This window comes from Oncorhynchus gorbuscha, linkage group LG09 (genome assembly GCF_021184085.1).
Source record: "Oncorhynchus gorbuscha isolate QuinsamMale2020 ecotype Even-year linkage group LG09, OgorEven_v1.0, whole genome shotgun sequence".
Lineage (NCBI taxonomy): Eukaryota > Metazoa > Chordata > Actinopteri > Salmoniformes > Salmonidae > Oncorhynchus > Oncorhynchus gorbuscha.
This window is the reverse complement of record NC_060181.1, coordinates 28,325,261-28,350,033: the sequence shown is the minus strand read 5'-3', so window position 1 is coordinate 28,350,033 and position 24,773 is coordinate 28,325,261. Positions and strand designations below refer to the sequence as shown.

Genomic DNA, 24,773 nt, shown 5'->3' with positions numbered 1-24,773 from the left:
GTTAAGATCACCACTTTATTCTGAGAATGTGAAATGTCAGAATAATAGTAGAGAGAATGATTTATTTCAGCTTTTATTTCTTTCATCACATTCCCAGTGGGTCAGAAGTTTACATACACTCAATTAGTATTTGGTAGCATTGCCTTTAAATTCTTTAACTTGGTTCAAACATTTCGGGTAGCCTTCCACAAGCTTCCCACAATAAGTTGGGTGAATTTTGTCCCATTCCTCCTGACAGAGCTGGTGTAACTGAATCAGGTTTGTAGGCCTCCTTGCTCTCACACACTTTTTCAGTTCTGCCCACAAATGTTCTATAGGATTGAGGTCAGGGCTTTGTGATGGCCACTCCAATACCTTGACTTTGTTGTCCTTAATCCATTTTGTAACAACTTTGGAAGTATGCTTGGGGTCATTGTCCATTTGGAAGACTAATTTGCAACCAAGCTTTTTTGAGATGTTGTGTCAATATATCCACCTAATTTTCCAATCTCATGATGCCATCTATTTTGTGAAGTGCACCAGTCCCTTATGTCGATATAGGACTTGCTTTACTGTGGATATAGATACTTTTGTACCTGTTTCCTCCAACATCTTCACAAGGTCCTTTGCTGTTGTTCTGGGATTGATTTGCACCCCCACAACATGATGCTGCCACCCCCGTGCTTCACGGTTGGGATAGTGTTCTTCGGCTTCCAAGCTTCCCCCTTTTTCCCCAAACATAACGATGGCCAAACATTTCTATTTTTGTTTCATCAGACCAGAGAATTTTACTCCAAAAAGTACAATCTTTGTCCCCATGTGCAGTTGCAAACTGTAGTCTGGGTTTTATATGGCGTTTTGGAGCAGTGGCTTCTTCCTTGCTGAGCGGCCTTTCAGGTTATGTCGATATAGGACTTGCTTTACTGTGGATATAGATACTTTTGTACCTGTTTCCTCCAACATCTTCACAAGGTCCTTTGCTGTTGTTCTGGGATTGATTTGCACTTTTCACACCAAAGTATGTTCAAGGAGACCGAACCTGTCTCCTTCCTGAGCGGTATGACGGCAGCGCGGTATGATGGCTACGCGGTCCCATGGTGTTTATACTTGCGTATTATCGTTTGTACAGATGAACGTGGTACCTTCAGGCGTTTGGAAATTGCCCCCAAGGATGAACCAGACTTGTGGAGTTCTACAATTTTTTTGCTGAGGTCTTTCCCATGATGTCAAGCAAAGAGGCACTGAGTTTGAAGGTAGGCCTTGAAATGCATCCACAGGTACACCTCCAATTGACTCAAATTATGTCAATTAGCCTATTAGAAGCTTCTAAAGTCATGACATCATTTTCTGGAATTTTCCAAGCTGTTTAAAGGCACAGTCTATTTAGTGCATGTAAACTTCTGACCCACTGGAATTGTGATACTGTGAATTATGAGTGAAATAATATGTCTGTAAACAATTGTTGGAAAAATTACTTATTTTTTTATTTTATTTTTATTTCACCTTTATTTAACCAGGTAGGCTAGTTGAGAACAAGTTCTCATTTGCAACTGCGACCTGGCCAAAATAAAGCATAGCAGTGTGAACAGACAACACAGAGTTACACATGGAGTAAACAATTAACAAGTCAATAACACAGTAGAAAAAAATGGGCAGTCTGTATACAATGTGTGCAAAAGGCATGAGGAGGTAGGCGAATAATACAATTTTGCAGATTAACACTGGAGTGATAAATGATCAGATGGTCATGTACAGGTAGAGATATTGGTGTGCAAAAGAGCAGAAAAGTAAATACATAAAAAACAGTATAAAAACAGTATGGGAATGAGGTAGGTGAAAATGGGTGGGCTATTTACCAATAGACTATGTACAGCTGCAGCGATCGGTTAGCTGCTCGGATAGCTGATGTTTGACTTATGTCATCCACAAAGTAGATATCCTAACCAACTTGCAAAAACTATAGTTTGTTAACAAGAAATTTGTGGGGTGGTTGAAAAACAAGTTTTAATAACTCCAACCTAAGTCTATGTAAACTTTCGACTTCAACTGTATAGTCACATAATAAACTTGTGATGATTCAATCCAATGTGGTTTTATTGAAATCAACGTTTTTGTTTAAAAGGTTTTGGTGAAGATGGAAGGGGATTACTTTGGTAAAATGTGGCTTAGCTCACCTTTGAGTCAAGTTACAAGCCATAAACCCTCTTCTGAAATTCATTGTCCTCCTCACCAAGATGCACGCTATATTTCACCAGCAGGGGGCAGTCAATAATTACTGACTCCGTCATATCTCAAATAGCAGGGATCATCAACTCGATTCAGCCATGGGATGATTTTGTTTCTTGAGCAAATGGTCTGGGAGCCAGAACATAATTACAAATAATTTGTAGGATTGTAAATTGACCACAAGAACCCAATTTATATAGCCCTTTGTACATCAGCTGTACAGAAACCCAGCCTAAAACCCCAAACAGCAAGCAATGTAGGTGTTGAAGCACGTTGGCTAGGAAAAACTCCCTAGAAAGGCCAAAACCTAGTAAGAAACCTAGAGAGGAACCAGGCTATGAGGGGTGGCCAGTCCTCTTCTGGCTGTGCAGGGTGGAGATTATAACAGAACATGGCCAAGATGTTCAAATGTTCATAAATGACCAGCATGGTCAAATAATAGGTCTGGGACAGGTAGCACGTCCAGTGAACAGGTCAGAATTCCATAGCCGCAGGCAGAACAGTTGAAACTGGAGCAGCAGCATGACCAGGTGGACTGGGGACAGCAAGGAGTCATCATGCCAGGTAGTCCTGGGGCATGGTCCTAGGGCTCAGGTCCTCCGAGAGAGAGAAAGAAAGAGAGAATTAGAGAGAGCATACTTCAATTCACACAGGACACTGCATAAGACATGAGAAGTACACCAGATATAACAAACTGACCCTAGCCCCCCGACACATAAAGTACTGCAGCATAAATACTGGAGGCTGAGACAGGAGGGGTCAGGAGACACTGTGGCCCCATCCGATGATACCCCCAGACAGTGCCAAACAGGAAGGATATAACCCCACCCACTTTGCCAAAGCACAGCCCCCACACCACTAGAGGGATATCTTCAACCACCAACTTACCATCCTGAGACAAGGCCGAGTATATCCCACAAAGATCTCCGCCACGGCACAACCCAAGGGGGGCGCCAACCCAGACAGGAAGATCACATCAGTGACTCAACCCACTCAAGTGACGCACCACTCCTAGGGACGGCATGAAAGAGCACCAGTAAGCAGGTGACTCAGCCCCTGTAATAGGGTTAGAGGCAGAGAATCCCAGTGGAAAGAGGGGAACCGGCCAGGCAGAGACAGCAAGGGCAGTTCGTTGCTCCAGAGTTTCTCAAAGGTTGAGACCGAGTTTGTGTCTCTCACATCGGTAAGCAGACCATTCCATAAAAATGGAGCTCTATAGGAGAAAGCCCTGCCTCCAGCTGTTTGCTTAGAAATTCTAGGGACAATTTGGAGGCATGTGTCTTGTGACCGTAGCATATATGTAGGTATGTACGACAGGACCAAATCAATAGGCCGGGTCACCCACCCCCATCATTCCACCCCCATCAACCTATGTGTGTCAGGGAACCATAGCGAGATTATCCAGTTCAGAATAATAGTTATTATCCTGCTCATTAAGTCTCCTCAGGTTACTGTGGTATTGGAATTCTCCTGGCTCCAGGGACACAATCCCCTCATTGACTGGTCTGCCGGTGCCATCATGGGCTGGAGCCTGTTCTGCCACACCCATTGCCTGAAGTCAGCGCAGCCTGCCCCAGGACGTCTTCCTGGGGCCTCGGAATTTGACCTGGAACTCTCCACCATTCCTGCGGAGTACCAGAACCTCCGGGACGTGCTCAGTAAGGCCCGGCCTCTTCGCTGCCACAGCACCGACCTAATGACTGCAAGATTGATCTTCTCCCAGGTACCACTACACCCCGGGGATGACTGTACTCTCTGTCGGGTCCGGAGACCAAGGCTATGGAGACTTACATTGAGGACTTCCTAGCTGCTGGGTTCATTTGTCCTTCTGCCTCCCCTGCCGGCGCAGGGTTCTTCTTTGTGGAGAAGGACAAAACCCTGTGCCCGTTCATCGACTACTGAGGTCTCAACGACATCACTGTGAAGAACCGCTACCCGCTACCTCTCATCTCCTCCGAGCCGCTCCAGGGGACCACCGTGTTCTCAAAGCTGGACCTACGGAACTCCTACCACCTGGTGCGGATACGGGAAGTGGACGAGTGGAAGACTGCCTTCAACCTGGCCAGCAGCCACTACAAGTACCTGGTCATGCCCTTGACCTTACCAACGCCCCTACTCTTTTTCAGGCTCTGGTTAATGATGTTCTCCGTGACATGTTGAAACTGTTCGTCTTCGTCTACCTCAATGACATCCTCATCTTCCCCTGCCTTACCTAAGAACACATGCTCTACATCTCGACAGGTTCTCCCACACTTCCTGGAGAACCAGCTTTTTGTAAAAGCAGAGAAGTGCGAATTCCATTGCTCCACTATCCCCTTTTTGGATTACATCATTGCTGCAGGGAGCGTACAGATGGATCCCGGGAAGGTGAGAGCGATGGTGGATTGGCCCCAGCCTACGTCCAGAGTACAGCTGCAGCGTTTCCTGGATTTCGCCAACTTTTATCACCTGGCTTTCCCCCCTGTCTGCCCTCAACTCTCCCAAGGTTCAATTCAAGTGTTCCCCAGCTGCTCACCGGGTGTTCCGGGAGCTCAAACACCGCTTCAAACAGCTCCCATCTTATTTCATTCTGACCGTCCCGCCAGTTTGTGGTGGAGGCTAATGCTTCAGATGCGCCTCAACGCCACAGAGAGGAACTACAATGTGGGGAATCGGGAGCTTCTCGCAGTAAAGATGGAGGAGTGGAGGCAATGGCTGGAGTGAGTGTAACATCCATTCATTGTGTGGACCAACCACAAGAACCTGGAATATCTCCGCACCGCCAAGCGCCTCAATTCCAGGCAGGCTAGGTGGGCCCTACTGTTCACTCGGTTCAATTTCTCCCTCTCTTACTGGCCGGGATCCAAGAATGTCAAGCTGGAAGTGCTGTCATGGTGCTATAGCCCCACGACTACTATCCCAGAACCTGAGACCATCCTTCCCACCCTGTGCCTGGCGACGGAACTCAGCTGGGGAATAGGGAAGCAGATTCGGGAGGCACAGGGTTCCCAGCCAAACCCGAGGGGGTCCAGTTAACCGGATGTTCGTGCCTGGCGCGGTCTGCTCCGCGGTCCTGGAGTGGGCCCACTCCTCCAGGCTTGCCTGGCACCCGGGCTCCCGTGACCCTGGCTTTTGTGTGACAACACTTTTAGTGGCCTACCATGGTTCCTGACGTCTCCGCATTTGACACCGCTTGCACGGTCTGTGCACAGAACAAGACTCCTCGGCAAGCACTGGCTGGTCTCCTCCAACCTCTGCCAGTCCCTCACCATCCGTGGTCTCACATCTCCCTGGACTTTATCACGGATCCCCCGTCTGATGGCAACACCGCCATCCTGACCGTTGTCGATCAGTTTTCCAAAGCCGCTCACCTCATTCCTCTCCCCAAGCTACCCTCTGCCAAAGAGACGGCCCATCTCATGGTGCAGCACGTCTTCCAGATCCATGGACTGCCAGTTGACATGGTCTCCAACCGGGGTCCTCAGTTCTCGTCCCAGTTCTGGAAGGTGTTCTGCACCCTCATTGGGTCATTGGCCAGTTGGAGTGAGCCAACCAGGACATAGAGACTATTCTGCGCTGCCTGGTCTCCGCCAACCCCACCACCTGGAGCCAACAGCTTGTGTGGGTTGAATACGTCCGCAACATCCTTCCCTGCTCTGCCACGGGCATATCACCTTTTGAGTGTTCACTGGGGTATCAGCCCCCACTCTTTCCTGAGCAGGAAGAAGAGGTGGGCATACCATCTGCCCAGATGTTTGTCCTCCGCTGTCGTAATACCTGGAGGAGAGCCCGGTAAGCCCTCCTCAAGACCACCTCCAGTTATCGACAACAAGCAGATCACCACCGGACCCCGGCTCCCCGGTATCATCTCGGGCAGAAGGTATGGCTGTCCACCCGGGATCTGCCCTTCCGGGTGGAATCCCGCAAACTCTCCCCCTGGTTTATCGGCCCGTTTCCCATCTCCAAACTCATTAACCCCCTCTGCTGTTCATCTTCTGTTGCCCCGTACCCTTCATATGCCCAGAGTTAAACCCATGTCTCACAGCCCTTTGTCTCCTTGCCCCACCTCACTAGATTTTTGACCCCTGTCTGCCTTGACCCTGAGACTGCCTGCCGTTCTGGACCCTTTGCACCTTCTATGGATTACTGACCCCTGCCTGCCTTTGACCTGTCTTTGCCTGTGCCTGTATTAGAAATAAATGTTTGTTTCCTAGACACTGTCTGCATCTGGGTCATGCCTGAAACGTGATATCTCTATTATGCGTGAGAATACTTGAACAGATTTCCAAAGTTGCAATCACCTGAGCTGAGCTGATTTCCTGGTGTTTTTAACAGTCCAGTTTGGGTCCCTGCCATACAGTCATAAGTCATATCTCAGGAGTTTCCAGGCTATGCTTCTGTCCTTGAACATGCATCTCTTTAGACTTCAGTACCTGATCATCTCATCATGGTGTACTCCAAACCTGAATCCTGCAGACTAGAGAAATGCACTCAGATTTTGCATGAGTCCATTGGGTAGATCGCTGATTATATTTGATGACTTTTACCCACATCAGGTGAAAGAGACTAAAGGTAAAATTAGAGTAGTGATGCTGGACGGGCGGGCGGGTGCGGGCAGCGATCGGTTGAAGAGCATGCATTTAGTTTGACTTGCATTTAAGAGCAGTCGGAGGCCACAGAAGGAGAGTTGTATGGTATTGAAGCTTGTCTGGAGGTTACTTAACACAGTGTCCAAAGAACACAGTATAGTTGACTTTTTCCTGTTTGTACTTTTTTCTTTCCGTGTTATTCAAACAAAAAGGGTCCCTTTGGACTCCCCAGTGCTGTGTGGAACTCACACACACTGCCCCAGCCACTCTAGAATCACGCCATAGCCCCTCTGTCAGCCGGCTACGTTTGCCCACCTTTCTACTTGCTGATTGGTCAAGGGTTTTACCTGGTCATCCAGGTGATTGGTGCCTTGACCAATCTGAACAGACCAGTCTAGAGGTCCAATGTTTCAGCCCCCATAGTGGGTATTGACTGACCATTCGTGGAGACAGGGAAGTAGGCCACGCATTGGACTGTCTCCCAATATTGTCTCCTGCAAAGGAAAAGTTAACTGATACCCCTGACGATTATAACTCTGTTCTGTAAAGTATATTCTGTTGTGTATTTGCTGTTTCTTTCTGACTGAACAATGTAAAGTTAATGCAAAATAACTTTTGTTCATATCTAAATATCATCTTGGTCGTCTAAATGAACTTCGGAACCGTCCAGTTAGGATGATTTTGAGACCAAATAATTGGTAAGACTTTGCTTGACTTTTTTCCCTGCCAAGAACTTTCCCTGAAAGTTGGTTTCTTAAGTCCTTTGTTGTATAATACATTTTTTACTGTCACTTGTTTTCATCATAATTACTTGGACTAAGAAAATGCACTTTATGACACTTAAGAAGCATTATGACCATCAGAATCACATAAGCCACCCAGGCCTATCCCGTACATGGCCTTATGTCAGTCATCAGTCAAAAAGAGGGTGTTTTGTCCTAATCCTGAAATATGCTCCTGCATTCATCCCAGTCATCAGAAGCAGAGCAGTGAGGTAGCAGCATGTCTGACATCAATGTGTGCACAATTACAATGATCATTTAATATGGTCCATTTCTGAAAATGCTATATAACATAAACATACTACTGACCAGTAGGCTATGGTGTAATGGAATGTTTTAGAAGAAAAAGAAACGCACACCTATTAAGACGAGGTGGCTAGCGGAGTAGAAAACTGGAAAATAAAAGAGAGCCGCACACTCTAGGAGCTCAGATGCAAAAATGTAATTACCAACGTTTCGAGAGCCAAGCTGTCTTCATCGGGGTATAATCCCTGATGAAGACAGCTTGGCTGTCGAAACGTTGGTAATTACATTTTTGCATCTGAGCTCCTAGAGTGTGCGGCTCTCTTTTATTTTCAAGTAATGGAATGTTTTGCCTTGTGTGGTAGGTTTTAAACTCTTATGTAGGTGTCAAAACCAGCCACAAAATAACGCCATGTTGTCACAACAACTATAAATACTTGTGTCATGACTGTTATGATCATGTTATGACAAGTTATGTCAGCTGTAGAAATATCAAATCAAATCAAGTGAAGTGCTTGTATTCTGATACAGTTATGACGTGTCATAATAACGTGCTATGACACTGGGTGTCAAGTAAAGCGTTACCAAAGTGAATTATTGTAAAAGATACGATGGTGATCTAGGTGATCGTAATAGTTAAGCAGTAAAAGCCTGCCAATAGAAATTGGGTCTACTGTTGACCGACACCCTTTGACACAGAAAGCTGTGTTGGCATTGGTCCTTGGTGTTTGTCTGTCGACCACATCATCCCAGCCAAGTCAAACTGGACAACGGTCAAGGTTCACATCCTGCTGGCCCTGTGCTCAGTCAGCACCCATGGAACCATGCAGTCCAGAATGAACGTCCCTACAAACCAGGTTTTAATCATGTATATTGAACTGAGGATAATAGCCAATTACTCCACTCAAAGTAATTGCATAAAAGTTCAGTTCGGCATAGTGCATTTTGATCACACATATCCTGTATTGACCTGCCAGGGAGCAATGAAGAAACTGAAAAAGATATCTTCCTCAGCTTTTCTATCATCTCTGTGTATTGTCACTTTTAGGCCTGCCTCAGTTGTGGGCTTTCTCTAGACACTGTATGCGTCTCTGTCACGTTGGTATAAATTATTTGGAGACAGGCGCAGGAATACATAATCCAGGGTTTTAATACACCCAAAACAAACATGTATACAAAACACTGGGATGTACCCAAACAAAAGAGCGAGGGTCAACCTCGTAGAACGCCACGGGACCCGTAATACACAATGCACAAAACACGCAACACAGGCTGAGACAACGCATAGGTACTCACGCCACCAACAGACATGGGAACAATAATTGACAGTCCAATGGGGAAACAAAGAGCACATTTATACAAATACAATCAGTGAGTAATTGGAACCAGGTGTGCGTAATGACACAGTTCAGTGCAGCCTAGAAGGCCGGTGGTGTCGACCTCCGGAACTCCGTGAACAGAATGAGCAGCAATACTGGGGGGGATCTGTGACCGTCTCTATCCATCCACTTAGGTATAAGGATCCCTGACTAATTACAGTGCCCTATTCAGCTCTATGCCTCAGTGGAGTGGTTACTAATGCTAAACCACTGGCATCAGCAGTCTCTTGCTGCCTGGTCCATGGGAAACTGGATCCAATCTTGTTACATAACACTGTACAGCACTCCGATCTCAATCGCTGTCCACAGCGCTCTGTGCCTTTCTCTAGTCTATCACCCCCGAGACCTCCATTTTGCCAAATACAGTTCCATAGCTGGTGAAACACAGGGGCTCTTGCTAAACGCAGTCCCCCGACTTGGCTTGCACAGTCTGTTCTGCTTAATAGCTCGTTTTAACAATGACCTCCTTTGATTTTTTTTTAGAGCTTTGTGTGTGGTGTGCTGGAGTGGGTCCAAGCAGACAGACAACAGAGGGAGAAGAATTGCTGCTGCACTGTCAGCAAGTTTAAGCTCTTTTCTCTGTGTTCCCATGGCTTGGACAAGGCAACACATAAACACACACTGTGCGACACACACTTGCTGTTCCACACACACAGGCAGTACACGCACACATTTGCGAGCGGGCGTGCTGTGGGATTATTTAAGATACTCTTTGAAGAGGTAGGGTCTCGGATGTTTTCTGAAGATGGGCAGGGACTCTGCTGTGCTAGCTTCAGGGGCAAGCTTTGAAGGCTGAGCGGGAGCTGCCCTCCCTCCAGGGTGGGAGGGCCAAGAGACCAAAGGTGGCAGAAGAGAGTACTCCAGTTGGGGTGTAGGGTTTGAGAATAGCCTGAAAGTAGGAAGGGGCAGTTCTTCTTTTTATTTAATTTACCTTTATTTAACTAGGCAAGTCAGTTAAGAACAAATGCTTATTTACAATGACGGCCTCGGAACAGTGGGTTAACTGCCTTGTTCAGGGCCAGAACGACAGATTTTTACCTTGTCAGCTCAGGGATTTTATCTTGCAACCTTTCGGTTACTAGTCCAATGCTCTAACCGCTAGGCTACCTGCTTGCTGGCTCCGTAGGCAAGCACCGTGGTCTTGTAGTGGATGCGAGCTTCGACTGGAAGCCAGTGGAGTCTGTGGAGGAGCGGGGTGACATGGGAGAACTTGGTTGAACCTCAGGTGAACTGCGGCATTCTGGATAAGTTGCAATGGTTTGATGGTACAAGCAGGGAGCCCAGCCAACACACACACAGTGCACTCGCTTGGTGTGCCACACTCACTCTCTCTATTTATCTCTCTCTTGTTGTGCCATGCAGTATGGTTGCAGAGCAGTACGTTAGTCTCTGGACCCACTAAGGGATCAGGGGCCAGATTCTATTCTATTCTGTCTGTGTGTTTGCATCGTTTCACCACGTGTGGTCTCTGCCACCATGGAGACTGGCCTTTTGTTAGCCAGAATCCCATTACGTCATTAGACCAGACAATGTTTGTGTCTGTGTGTCTTTGTGTATCTCTGACTGCGTTTACAGAAGAAGCCCAATTCTGATCTTTTTTCCACTAATTGGTCTTTTGAACAATCAGATCAACTCTGAAAAAGATCTGATGTGATTGATCTAAAGACCGATTAATGAAAAAAGATATCAGAATTGTGCTGCCTGTGTAAACGCAACTTAAGTAAAAAGGAAAAAAGGTCTCCTTTTGGGTTCCATCTTGAGCCCTCTGTGTAAAAGGTTCTGCATGGAAGCAAAAGGGTTCGACCGAGAACCAAAAAGGGTTCTCCAAATCTGTACATGTTCTAGATACCTATATCCAAAACCACTTACAGTTGGTGAGGGCATACATTTTTTGTATGTCATCCCTGTGGGAATTGAACCCAATACCTTGGCAGTGCTAGCACCAGTCTTGCCAACTGTGACACACTTCGTATACTTGTCTGTGTCCACATGGGCAAGTAAGTTTTAGTGGTGATATGATCAGAGTAACTGAGAGAAGTTGGTTAGGGGTTAAGAAGACAAGATGTTGGTTGTCCTCTGGTCACACTCCAGCTCCATGCTCTGTAGACCAACCTCCAATTTTCTCTCTGCAGGTCAAGTGGGGCCAGGAACCTTGGCTGCCACAACTATAGGATTAGTAAGTCAATATTGGCAAAGAAGTGGCATGGAACAGAGCACATGGTTACTGGCAGAGGAAGGTGGCACCTCGATATCTGTCTGTTCATCACATATGCCATCTAAATCTCCTCAGCTATTTTTGACTGTGTTTACTTTGTTTGTTTTGGATTATCCAAAATGATCAAACTGTTTTGGTACATCTTGTTTTGTGGTTGTATCATCTGCAGACATACAGACATACCTGTTGTTGTTTTCTCAGTGATTCTGATGTTGGTATTGCGTAATGAGAGCAGTGTTGAAGTGAATGTGCAAGTGTTCTGACTTTGAGCCATTTCATGAAACACTCTGATGCTATATAAAGAGGTGTGATGGTAACACTGCAAGCATGACTTTCCCCATCAGTACTGGTGAGGGTACTGTACTGGTGTAGGCTGCATGGCGATCAGATAGCTTCCTGTCTACAGCTTCCTGGTTTATGCTAGGTAGATTACTGGGCAGGGGTGGCCTAGATTTGATGAATCAGGTGTATATAGAGCAGGGCTAGAGCAAAAGCCTGCATGCACAGTTCCAAAAGGGAAGTCCACTGCTTTGTTATGCTGAACCCACACAACATAACGTCTACAATGCTTTTAATTAAGACTCCTAACATTCTAACAAAACAAAATAATCAAATAAAGTGTTGCACAGCTCTGTTACATACAGTGGGGCAAAAAAGTATTTAGTCAGCCACCAATTGTGCAAGTTCTCCCACTTAAAAGGATGAGAGAGGCCTGTATGACAGACAAAATGAGAGAAAAAATCCTGAAAATTACATTGTAGGATTTTTAATGAATTTATTTGCAAATTATGGTGGAAAATAAGTATTCGGTCTCCTACAAACAAGCAAGATTTCTGGCTCTCACAGACCTGTAACTTCTTCTTTAAGAGGCTCCTCTGTCCTCCACTCGTTACCTGTATTAATGGCACCTGTTTGAACTTGTTATCAGTATAAAAGACACCTGTCCACAACCTCAAACAGTCACACTACAAACTCCACTATGGCCAAGACCAAAGAGCTGTCAAAGGACACCAGAAACAAAATTGTAGACCTGCACCAGGCTGGGAAGACTGAATCTGCAATAGGTAAGCAGCTTGGTTTAAAGAAATCAACTTTGGGAGAAATTATTAGGAAATGGAAGACATACAAGACCACTGATAATCTCCCTCGATCTGGAGCTCCACGCAAGATCTCACCCCATGGGGTCAAAATGATCACAAGAATGGTGAGCAAAATCCCAGAACCACACGGGGGGACCTAGTGAATGACTTGCAGAGAGCTGGGACCAAAGTAACAAAGCCTACCATCAGCAAGGGCATTGAAGATTAAACGTGGCTGGGTCTTTCAGCATGACAATGATCCCAAACACACCGCCCGGGCAACGAAGGAGTGGCTTTGTAAGAAGCATTTCAAGGTCCTGGAGTGGCCTAGCCAGTGTCTAGATCTCAACCCCATAGAAAATCTTTGGAGGGAGTTGAAAGTCCGTGTTGCCCAGCAAAAGCCCCAAAACATTACTGCTCTAGAGGAGATCTGCATGGAGGAATGGGCCAAAATACCAGCAACAGTGTGTGAAAACCTTGTGAAGACTTACAGAAAACGTTTGACCTCTGTCATTGCCAACAAAGGGTACATAACAAAGTATTGAGATAAACTTTTGTTATTGACCAAATACTTCTTTTCCACCATAATTTGCAAATAAATTCATTAAAAATCCTACAATGTGATTTTCTTGATTGTTTTTCTTGCCATTTTGTCTGTCATAGTTGAAGTGATGATGAAAATTACAGGCCTCTCTCATCTTTTTAAGTAGGAGAACTTGCACAATTGGTGGCTGACTAAATACTTTTTTGCCCCACTGTACATGTAGTTCAGGAAGTGTAATAAAATTCAATAGCTTATCGATCACCAACTTTATGTCGCTAGAGATGAAATCCAACATAATCTAATTTTGGCTCATCTAAAATGCAAATTAGATGCTAATCAAATCAGAGGAGAAAAAAGCTGTAATGTAGAGAGACGGAATGGTATTACTTAGCCTGGCTGTACATTGAAACTGGCCACAATGCATCATGTTATGTAGAAATCTTCATCACCTCTCTCTCATTGGTTGTTCTGTAGGACAAAATGGGTACCAAGCTTATTTACTTTCATTTGAGAGAGAGAGAACCTGGTGGCTGTGGGCTATATGAAGCTTTGAAATACCAATGTATATGAAATCCCTGAAGTGCCCGCATATCTGTGTATTCATTTGACTGAAAAGAAATTAAGTGATGTAACATTATTTGACATGCAAAACTGAGAACATGTAGGGGCCTCTGTGACTGTGAACAACATGGAGACACGTTTGAGTATTATTGGCTATTAAGTGGCTGTGTGTAAAAAGTAATGTGGGGGGGGGGGTAAATCAGGCCTGGGATGGCATAGGCCCACGCACTTGGGAGTCAGGCCCACCCAATGGGGAGCCAGGCCCAGCCAATGGGGAGCTAGGCCCAGCCAATGGGGAGCCAGGCCCAGCCAATGGGGAGCTAGGCCCAGCCAATGGGGAGCTAGGCCCAGCCAATCAGAATTTGTTTTTCCCACAAAAGGGCTTTATTACAGACATAAATACTCCTAATCGCTGCTTTAGTAAAATAGAAAAGAGGATAAGGTGAAAAAATCTGCCTACTTAACTGAAATAAATCCTGTGTACCCACTTATGTAACCTTCTGACCCTCTTCAGAGGTGTCAAACAGAGACCAACAGATTAGGAGATTTAATCGAAAATCTCATTTTAGGGTTTTGATGTGGAGTTTTTTATAACCTGTTGATTAAGTAATATTCCTTATAACACATACAATGGATTATACCTATCCACAGTTGATTAATCCATGTTGTAAAAAAAAAGTATGCAAGTGAAAGTAGGCTAGTTTAAACTATTAGGCTACGTTTTACATGTGATAGCCTGAATAGAGATATAACATTTTGACAGCTCGTCTCTCTTTAGACTGTAACCATTTTGATTTAAACATGTGTTTTAATAATGTACTCTGCATCAGATCTGAAGTCATCTTCAGAGTAGAACACGTGGACAGAAAAAACGGAGTCGTCGGTCAGGTTAGAGCCACGCCCCCCTGGTGTGACGATGAGACTAGCTGGTGTTAAATCCGAACAAGATTCTGCAGCATCAACTTGCCACTGGACAGTTCCTCGAGGCAAGCTGACCGGTGTGGACTGTTAATTTACCTGAATACTCAGCAGGGAAATAACACCAGTAAGCTTCATGACAAAAATGGAGTGAGAGACAGCTGAATAATTGGACCTGCGAGGGGAACCGCTGTTTTGTGCATATGTTCTATCTATTTTAATCGCGAAAAAGCAAATACACGATAATATGTTTGTCAATGACTAAAAACAGTCTTGAATGCAGGGCATGTATCTAAGCAATAGTCGATCAATCACACTGTAGGCTACTTTTCCAGGTTGCGCGCCTGCTGCTGTGGTGCGGCTGCTTTCGCCGCTCTGCCCGGTCTATCCACGGTCTCTAGGCTTCGACGCCACGGTGAATTGCACTGCCAACTGAGCCGCAGCCATGGGTGGGAATTTGGGGTGCCACCGCTCGATCCCCAAAGACCCGACGGATTTCAGCAACAGCAAGCGCAAGTTTAGCGCAGCGTGCAACTTCAGCCACATCCTCGTGAACCAGGAGAGGTTGAATATCAACACGGCCACCGAGGAGGAGCTGATGACTCTACCGGGAGTGAACCGTATGGTAGCGCAGAATATCGTGCAGTATCGGGACTGCATTGCGGGGTTTAAAAAGGTAGAAGATTTGGCTCTCGTGAGTGGAATTGGTGCCGGAAAACTGGAGATCATCAGACTGGAAATATGCGTTTCGAGCAGGACGAGTTCGTCCCAACACTCACCGTTGTCTCTGCGTAAAGATATCGAGCCCCACCTGTCATGCACAGGTATGAACATTAATACCGCCACACCGGCGCAGCTCATGAGCATCCGTGGAATCACGGGTAAAATAGCGAATAACGTAGTAGAACACAGGTTAGAAAACGGTCCGTTTAAAAGCATCGAAGACTTGGTGAGGGTCAATCACATAAACTCGTCTCTATTGGACAAAATCCGCTTTCAAGTGTATGTGGAGCGTTCCAGAACACCTTCCACCAATACCAACGGGGGGTTGGCATACACTACCAAGTCTCATCCGAGCCCCACATCGTTCAGTCTCCTGAGTGAGGACCTGGATCTCCCAGCCGGGGGGCCGACTCGGATCATGTCGGTGCGGCCCGACGTGGAGCCTCCTTCGGGGATGCGGGAGGGGAAGGCGGTGGTCAGGGTGGCTACCTGGAACCTCCAGAACTGCTCCTGTGAAAAAGCCAACAACCCTGGCATCAAAGAGGTCGTGTGTATGACACTGCTTGAAAATGAGTAAGTATTGATCTGAAACCTACAGACAAACTGTCCTTTTAATAGACATGTTGTCCTGACATAATGACATGTTGTCCATTGTACAGTGTAATCTACAATGTATAAAATATTTAGGAACAACTTCCTAATTTTGAGTTGTGCACCCCCTTTTGCCCTCAGAACAGCCTAACTTTGTTGGGAAATGGACAATACACAGCCTGCTCTCATAGACTAGACATAACAGGGTAAATGTAAATCCGAGTCACTCAAATTAGTATATTATGTTTTGTATGGTTACTTTAATAAGGGTGGTTGATCACGGTGGATGTGTGGGCATATACAGTTGAAATCAGAAGTTTACACACACTTATGTTGGGAGTCATTAACTCGTTTTTCAACCACTCCACAAATTTCTTGTTAAAAAACTATAGTTTTGGCAAGTTGGTTAGGACATCCACTTTATGCATGACACAAGTAATTTTTCCAATTGTTTACAGACAGATTATTTCACTTATAATTCACTGTATCACAATTCCAGTGGGTCAGAAGATTACATACACTAAGTTGACTGTTTCTTCAAACAGCTTGGAAAATTCCATGTCATGGCTTTAGAAGCTTCTGATAAACTAATTGACATAATTTGAGTCAATTGGAGGTGTACCTGTGGATGTATTTCAAGGCCTACCTTCAAACTTGGTGCCTCTTTGCTTGACATCACAGGAAAGGAAAATAAATCAGCCAAGACCCCAGAAAAAAAACTGTAGACCTCCACAAGTCTGGTTCATCCTTGGGAGCAATTTCCAAACGCCTGAAGGTACCACGTCCATCTTTACAAAGTATAGTACGCAAGTAGAAACACCATGGGACCACGCAGCTGTCATACCGCTCAGGAAGGAGACGGTAATCTGTACCTGATAGAGTAGGTGTATTCGGAAGTAAGCCGTCTGGCATGAGAGACTCATTGGGAAGAGGAGACTAGAGCAGACCCATAAGTTTCGACTGAACGGATGCACATATGTGTGCCCCAGGACCATCCATTTACTTTGTGCTGGTATAATTTATGCTATGAAATTCTGCGATTTCACTGGGGCAGTTCCCCCTCATAGCAAATAGCTGGAATAGCACACCAAGCAATGTTTGCATGGCCTATGCACCCATGGAAGTGGAGCTGTTGCCGCTGGCATTCCCTGAGGGGCAGAGTACTAAGTAGCTGAACAGCATGTTTTCAACAATTATATTTATTTGAAACAGGAATATATACATATTTACTGCACTTTTATGAGCATTTTAAAACATAATCCATGAATGATATAATATACACTGGTGTATAAAACAATTAGAACGCCTGCTCTTTCCATGACATAGACTGAGCAGGTGAAAGCTATGATACTTGTTAAATGCACTTCAATCAGTGTAGATGAAGGGGAGGAGACTGGTTTAAAAATATATATTTTTAAGCCTAGACAATTAATTGATTGTCTATGTATACCATTCAGAGGGTGAATGTGCAACACAGTATTAGGAAGATGTTCATAATGTTTTGTACACTTTCTATATAAAAATGTTGTCAATTACAAGTGGGGGGGCCGTCCCTAACGCCCTAATGGGTGGTCTGCCCCTGAATCTGCTACCGTCAGAACGTGTGTACCTGTCATGGTAATTTTGGCGCCCAGAGTCAAATCTTACATGCAGCCCCAAATCCAATCTGTCACGAGAGAGCACTGTCGTCATGCACATGATCCCCCCCCCCCCCTCGTGTCTGTCGCTTAATATAAAGAACACTAAATACTGCCCCACGCTAGTCTAAAAAAAGTACACTGACGCACACTTATTTATTTTACTAAACTTGTGGGGGGACACAATTGATTCCAATTCAAAATAAACCCTACCCCTAAGCCTAAAAATAGCTTTTTTCCTTTTGGGGACCCCACTTGTTCAAATGTTTGTTTTTGTTTACTCTTGTGAGTTCTTTTGGTCACTACAAGTATAGTTAAACATGCCCACATACACACCTACTAATGCAGAACTGAAAGTCCTACATGCACTACAATCAGAGAAAACAAAGCTCTTTCATAATGATTTTGACCACCGTTAGCACAGTACTTTGACCCCAGATACTTCCCTCCTTCCACATCTTCCTCTACAGGTTAGGAAGCGAAAGCTATTTTCAAAGCTATGATACTTCCCCTGGCTGTCCCTCCCTTTTCCTGTGTTCTGTCAGCCTGTAGGTGGGGGTCCTGGCTGGGGACATCGACGTGTAGAGAGGAGAGGGAACAACAGGAGAGAATGGGAGCAAGGGAGGGCGAGAAGGTGGATGGGAATAGAGCGAGGGGAAGATGGGGAAGATGGGAAGTTGGAGAGGGTGTTGTCTGTTTGCTTAGCGCTGAGCTGTGGAGCGAAAGATCACAGGCAGCAGGGCTGATACTTGAGTTTACAGTGCAGGCTGAGCTGGATAGTCTTGGCCTGCCTCCAGCTAGCACAGGGAGCGAGTCACTGGAGTTCAATGAACTCCTCCGCTCTGTGCTGCACCACACGGAACCAAAGGTTAGACAGACAATCGTAAACCAGTGCCGACCAGCATGACTCAGCCTTGGAGGAGAGGAACACCCCTCGAGTTGTGTAATGAGTCAGCTGAGCGGTTGGTCTTCCTTCTACCAGTCCCTGGCTGAGACACAGACGGAGACTAAGGGAAAAGGGAAGTGGCCCCATCAGGCTAACTAGCTAGCAGGGACATGACAGGGAAAGGGAGGTTACTATAGGCTAGCAGGGACATGACAGGGAAAGGGAGGTTCCTATAGGCTAGCATGGACATGACAGGGAGGTTACTATAGGCTAGCAGGGACATGACAGGGATAGGGAGGTTCCCATAGGCTAGCAGGGACATGATAGGGAGGTTACTTTCAGCTAGCAGGGACATGACAGGGACAGGGAGGTTCCCATAGGCTAGCAGGGACATGACAGGGAGGTTACTATAGGCTAGCAGGGACATGACAGGGAGATTACTATAGGCTAGCAGGGACATAACAGGGAGGTTACTATAGGCTAGCAGGGACATGACAGGGATGGGGAGGTTCCCATAGGCTAGCAGGGACATGACAGGGAGGTTACTCTAGGCTAGCAGGGACATGACAGGGAGGTTACTCTAGGCTAGCAGGGACATGACAGGGATAGGGAGGTTACTATAGGCTAGCAGGGACATGACTGGGATCGTAAGGTTACTATAGGCTAGCAGGGACATGACAGGGAGTTTACTATAGGCTAGCAGGGACATGACAGGGATTGTAAGGTTACTATAGGCTAGCAGGGACATGACTGGGATCGTAAGGTTACTATAGGCTAGCAGGGACATGACAGGGATAGGGAGGTTACTATAGGCTAGCAGGGACATGACTGGGATCGTAAGGTTACTATAGGCTAGCAGGGACATGACAGGGAGTTTACTATAGGCTAGCAGGGACATGACTGGGATCGTAAGGTTACTATAGGCTAGCAGGGACATGACAGGGATCGTAAGGTTACTATAGGCTAGCAGGGACATGACAGGGATAGGGAGGTTACTATAGGCTAGCAGGGACATGACTGGGATCGTAAGGTTACTATAGGCTAGCAGGGACATTACTGGGATCGTAAGGTTACTATAGGCTAGCAGGGGGTTAAATCGGTTCAGTAGTACAGAGAATGTGTAGAATGAAGCTGCTGACACAGTTGACTCATCTCTCGAAGAAAAACAAGTAGTCTGGCTAAGATGTTGAACAGCTGCATTACTTACAGACTCCAGCGATACCCTCTCTGTGTACTATGCTGTCAGGGAACGGTTGGCGAGGGAACGATAGGCCACAGAAATGCTGTAATGTCAGTTTTGCAAGATCGGTGCCATGCATTGCGATATTGATTTGTGCAATTTTTTCACTTTGGCTGTCACGAGAGGCAACTTATTTTTTCTGAGCTAGTGGTTGGGGATCTTGTCAGTGTTATGCAATAACTACTGTGGAAATTAGATTTGGACATAAATGAGTAAAAACTGAGAAACCACATAGGTTAACCTTGGATGTGCAGCTCTTGGGAAAATAAACCCACATGCTGCCCTAAACATACTCTCTCTCTAGGTCAACCTCTACAGGGTTAGTGAAAAAGAACTTCCAAGGTTTCAATGTGTCTGAACTGATTTGATGTACTGAGGAATCCACTCTTGTTTTTACATTGAGGGCAAATGAACAACTGCTTTCACTGCAGTATGAACTTCTATACAATCATCCCTAAAAAAACTCCCCCCACCCCAAGGCATGTCTGACACACTGACGACAGGGGTGTGGATTAGATACCTATTGGAATGGGTTCTGATTTTTGTCATTAGAACCCTGACAGTGTTTCTGATATAAATCGATTCAACCGGACCAACCCAATAACAGAAACAATGTGTTCTGTGTTCATCTGAATGGACATGATCTGATAACGGAAAATCGGATCAGCGTATCTAGTTAGCTATTCAAAGGTCAGTCGATCAGTCTTGTAATGTAATCATCCAATGATTCCCATCACCACACAATCTCTGGACAAGATCTTCCCGACTTCTAAACCGATTACTGGCATTACAGATCAACTGTGTTCTCTCGCTTCTAATATTGAAGCATTATGTTCTTTCCGTACATATTTATCCGTTGAAGAAGTGGTCAAAGTGATTTTTAAGACCTGAATGCCAAAACATTTAGGATGGAGGTGTTCAAAGTTGACCCATGAGACATCCATGCCTTCATCACTGCAAAAGATAAATGTTTGATATCATTTAAAAGATTACAAACAGTGTTGTCAAACTATATTTGATACTTTCTTGAAAAAACACTTCATCCTGTATTCAAGAGCTGATGGATGGCACAGCGCAAACACCGCCGATGTAAAATAGGGTCCAAGCTACAACGTATGTGAAAATAGTAACAAAATCAGAGTTGAACATAAATGATCTAAAAAGGCATAAAGGCAGGTGTTGGTGCTGCCTGCCTGCCACTCACCATGTGAATCCCTGTCCTTGTCACATCTACATCTCACCTGCAACAGCAGGTCTGTCCCCCGACTCACAGAACAGACTGCCTTTTAAAACAGACAGCATGACTATGTGCTGGACTCTACTGCAATGGTGCACACCCTCTGTGCACCCCAATGAAATCGGGAGCTATCTGAGGCACCGTTTCTCTCAGCCCTGTCAGCGTGTTTTTTGTGTGTGTGTGCGTGTGTGTGTGAGACAGGATGATGCTGAGGTCATGAGCGGTGGTGTTGGGGAGGTCGTCGCTGACAGGAATGTGTGTGTGTGTGGTCTTAACACTCAGCGCAAGCTCCAGAGGGAGAAGGTGCTGGTGGAAGATTCCATCAGCGCAGCAGTTTATGGCGACAGACTGCGTGAGAAGCATTGCCCAGAAAACACTGCTTCTCTCAGTGCCAGGACAGGAGCCATCATGCCCAGTCCCTTCTGTAGCTGTAACAGTTTACACTGGTACACTCTGTCTTGAAACCAGTATTGCACTGGTTCTCAATTGACCTGAAAACCAAGCTACACTGAGACACCATCTCTCAAACCAGTCTGCACTTATACACCACTATCTAGTACAGTAGACTGGGACAGGATTATTCCAAGGTGACCTTCATGCTGCAGCCTGTTTATTTTAGTTACAAAACGATATCAGTGTTATCAGATTTACTCTTATCTGACAAGTACAGACATTTCCTTCATTGTGTATTCAGTGTGTGTGTGTGTGTGTGTGTGGTGTGTGTGTGTGTGTGTGTGTGTACACGTCTACAGTAGATTTCCTACCAAAGTAAATCATTCTAAGTTTCTGCGTGACAGTGGGTCTTTTCTCCATTATAATGACATTGAGGGATTACAGTTTCTCTCTGAGCTGTATATAGTGTGACTCTGCTCTCCCTCTTCTCTGATGCAGTGTGGATCTTTATGACCTTTGCTGCAAGCCCCCTCCAACTTTTTTCATTCTGTGTGTGTGTGTGTGTGTGTGTGTGTGTGTGTGTGTGTGTGTGTGTGTGTGTGTGTGTGTGTGTGTGTGTGTGTGTGTGTGTGTGTGTGTGTGTGTGTGTGTGTGTGTGCACACTCGCTCTCACTTGTTTGTACATTGCAGTAGAGCCCTTTACTCATTCTTGTTTTATTTTGGTGCTTGCCTTAGTCGTTGACAGGGTGAATTTGTTAATCTGCCTATCCTGTCGAGCTGTGAGGATAATTGAGTGAGCATTGGAGGAGTTTGAACACAATAACATCCTGTTATTTTTATACATTTTGTTACATTACAGCCTTATTCTAAAATTCATTGAAGAGGAACATGTTTTATTTAATCTACACACAATACCCCATAATGGCATGGTGAATTTTTTTGGGGGGAATTTTTAGCGAATGTATTAAACATTTTAAAAACACCTTATTTACACAAGTATTCAGACCCTTTGTTAAGAGACTCGAAATTGAGCTCAGGTGCTTCCTCTTTCCATTGATCATCCTTGATGTTTCTACAACTTGACTGGAGTCCACCAGTGGTAAATTCAATTGATTGGACATGATTTGGAAAAGCACACATCTGTCTATATGAGGTCCCACAGACAGTGCATATCAGAGCAAAAACCAAGCCGTGTGGTCCAAGGAATTGTCCGTAGAGCTCCGAGACAGGATTGTGTCGAGGGACAGATCTGGGGAAGGGTACCAAAAAAAATCTGCTGCATTGAAGGTCCCCAAGAACACAGTGGCTTCCATAATTCTTAAATGGAAGAAGTTTGGAATCACCAAGACTCCTAGAGATACCTAGAGCACCATTCCTACGGTGAAGCATGGTGGTGGCAGCATCATGCTGTGGGGATGTTTTTCAGTGGCAGGGACTGGTAGACTAGTCAGGATCGCGGGAAAGATGAATGGTGCGAAGTACAGAGATCCTTGATGAAAACCTGCTCCAGAGCGCTCAGGACCTCAGACTGGGGTGAAGGTTCACCTTCCAACAGGACAACGACCCTAAGCACACAGCCAAGACAATGCAGGAATGGCTTCGGAATAGGTCTACAAATGTCCTTGAGTGGCCCAGCCAGAGCCCGGACTTGAACCCGATTGAACATCGCTGAAGACACTTCAAAAGAGCTCTACTGCGACGCACCCTATACAACCTGACAAAGCTTGAGATGTTCTGTAGAAAAGAATAGGGGGAAACTCCACATACAAGGCTTGACAAGCTTGTAGCATCATACTCAAGGCTGTAATTGCTGCTAAAGGTACTTCAACAAACTACTGAGTAAATGGTGTGATTACTTATGTAAATGTTATTTCATATGTTTTTACTAGAGGTCGACCGATTAATCAGAAAGGCCCTAATTAAATCGGCCAATTTTCAAGTTTTCATAACAATCGGAAATCGGTATTTTTGGACACCGATTTGGCCTATTATTTTAATTATTTTTTTTACACCTTTTTATTTGATCTTTAATTATTTTAATTTAAGGATATGCATATTCTTGGTATCATTTGAAAGGAAACACCTGAATTTTATGGAAATGTGAATTGAATGTATGAGAATTGTAACGACGTTCGTCTGTTGTAAGAAGAGAGTTGGACCGAAATGCAGCGTGTAGGTTACTCATGACTTTAATGAATGAAAACGGTACATGAAATAACTGAAATACGAAAACAACAAACGAAACGTGAAACTAATTACAGCCTATCTGGTGACTACAACACAGAGACAGGAACAAACACCCACAAAATCCAAAGCGAAAGTCAGGCTGTCTAAATACGGTTCTCAATCAGAGACAACGACAAGCACCTGACTGATTGAGAATCGCCTTAGGCTTGGCTGCCTAACTAGACACACCCCTAATCAGCCGCAATCCCAAATAATACAAACCCCAACACGAATAAAACCTATAAACCCATGTCACACCCTGGCCTACCCAAACATATAACAAAAACACAAAATACAATGACCAAGGCTTGACAAGAATATAACACAATAGATCTGGTAGAAGAAAATACAAGGAAATAAACATACGTTTTCTGTTTTTTATTGTTGCTGCATAATCTTTCAAATGACCAAGAACAGCCAGACATGCTGGGGATGAAGAAAATAAGATGGCAACAATAGCTGAGCAAAGTTTTGGACAGAACTTCAAAAATGAGCGAGCTACATGACATTGAGCATGAAGTCACCAAGGTTTCCCACACAAATGTACCCAAGTGGCCGAATTGGTACAGTGATACATTTTGAAGGAAATAACTATATACAAAATACAAAAATGCTATTCTAACACCCTCCCCCTTAAAAATGAATATATATATATAAAAAAATATATTTTTAAACTATTAAGGGTAACTATTACATATTTTCGATTTACAATATTGTGAAGACCCTCAGTCCTCTACACAATATTGTGCTGCTGCTGCCATGGCCCATAGCAGTCTCTTTCTGCTGTAAAGCAGAGGCTTACTGAACAGGTTGTGCAGGTGATGGGTATTTCCTGTGACAAAGGGCACAATGATGTCTCCCTACTGTGCCCTTTTTGCCCTGAGGCACATTCATGCCTGTAGAGATTAATCTGGGCAGGTGAACACCACTGGTTGGAGTGGAAGGGACAGAGGTAGAGGGGACAGAAGGTGCTACAGTGGACTTGCTGGAGCTAACAAGCTCCTGGATGAGCAGCTCCCTGAATGCTAGCTGTGAGGTGGGGGGCTGTCCACAGCTCTTGGCCATTTCCTTCTGGAGGATGAAGGCATTCACCACAGCAATGTCAATGAAATGATAGACAAATGTCTTGTACCATTTCATGGTCTTGTGGAGAACATTGTAGTATCCTATCAGTGCATCTGACAAGTCCACACCTCCCATGCTCTTGTTGTAGTCCTTCACAGCAGCTGGAATGGGGACGTTTTTTGTGGTCCGTGCCCCGGCACCGTCCTTCACACGCCTGACGACGTATCTATCTATTTCCTCTATAATTTGGGTTAAATCTGTATACCTAGACTTTGTTTGAG

General features: G+C 45.1%; 1 protein-coding gene across 1 annotated transcript in view; it reads left to right on the top strand.

The window, feature by feature from the left end:
- Positions 1 to 14,518: 14,518 nt before the first annotated feature.
- The window catches only part of LOC124043350 (endonuclease/exonuclease/phosphatase family domain-containing protein 1-like), a 35,521-nt gene continuing 25,266 nt past the window's right edge, over positions 14,519 to 24,773 (top strand). Inside the window, exon 1 of the mRNA XM_046361879.1 lies at positions 14,519 to 15,790. Within this exon, the coding sequence (XP_046217835.1) occupies positions 14,940 to 15,790 (851 nt within the window). The 5' untranslated portion in view covers positions 14,519 to 14,939. The remainder of the gene's footprint in view (positions 15,791 to 24,773) is intronic.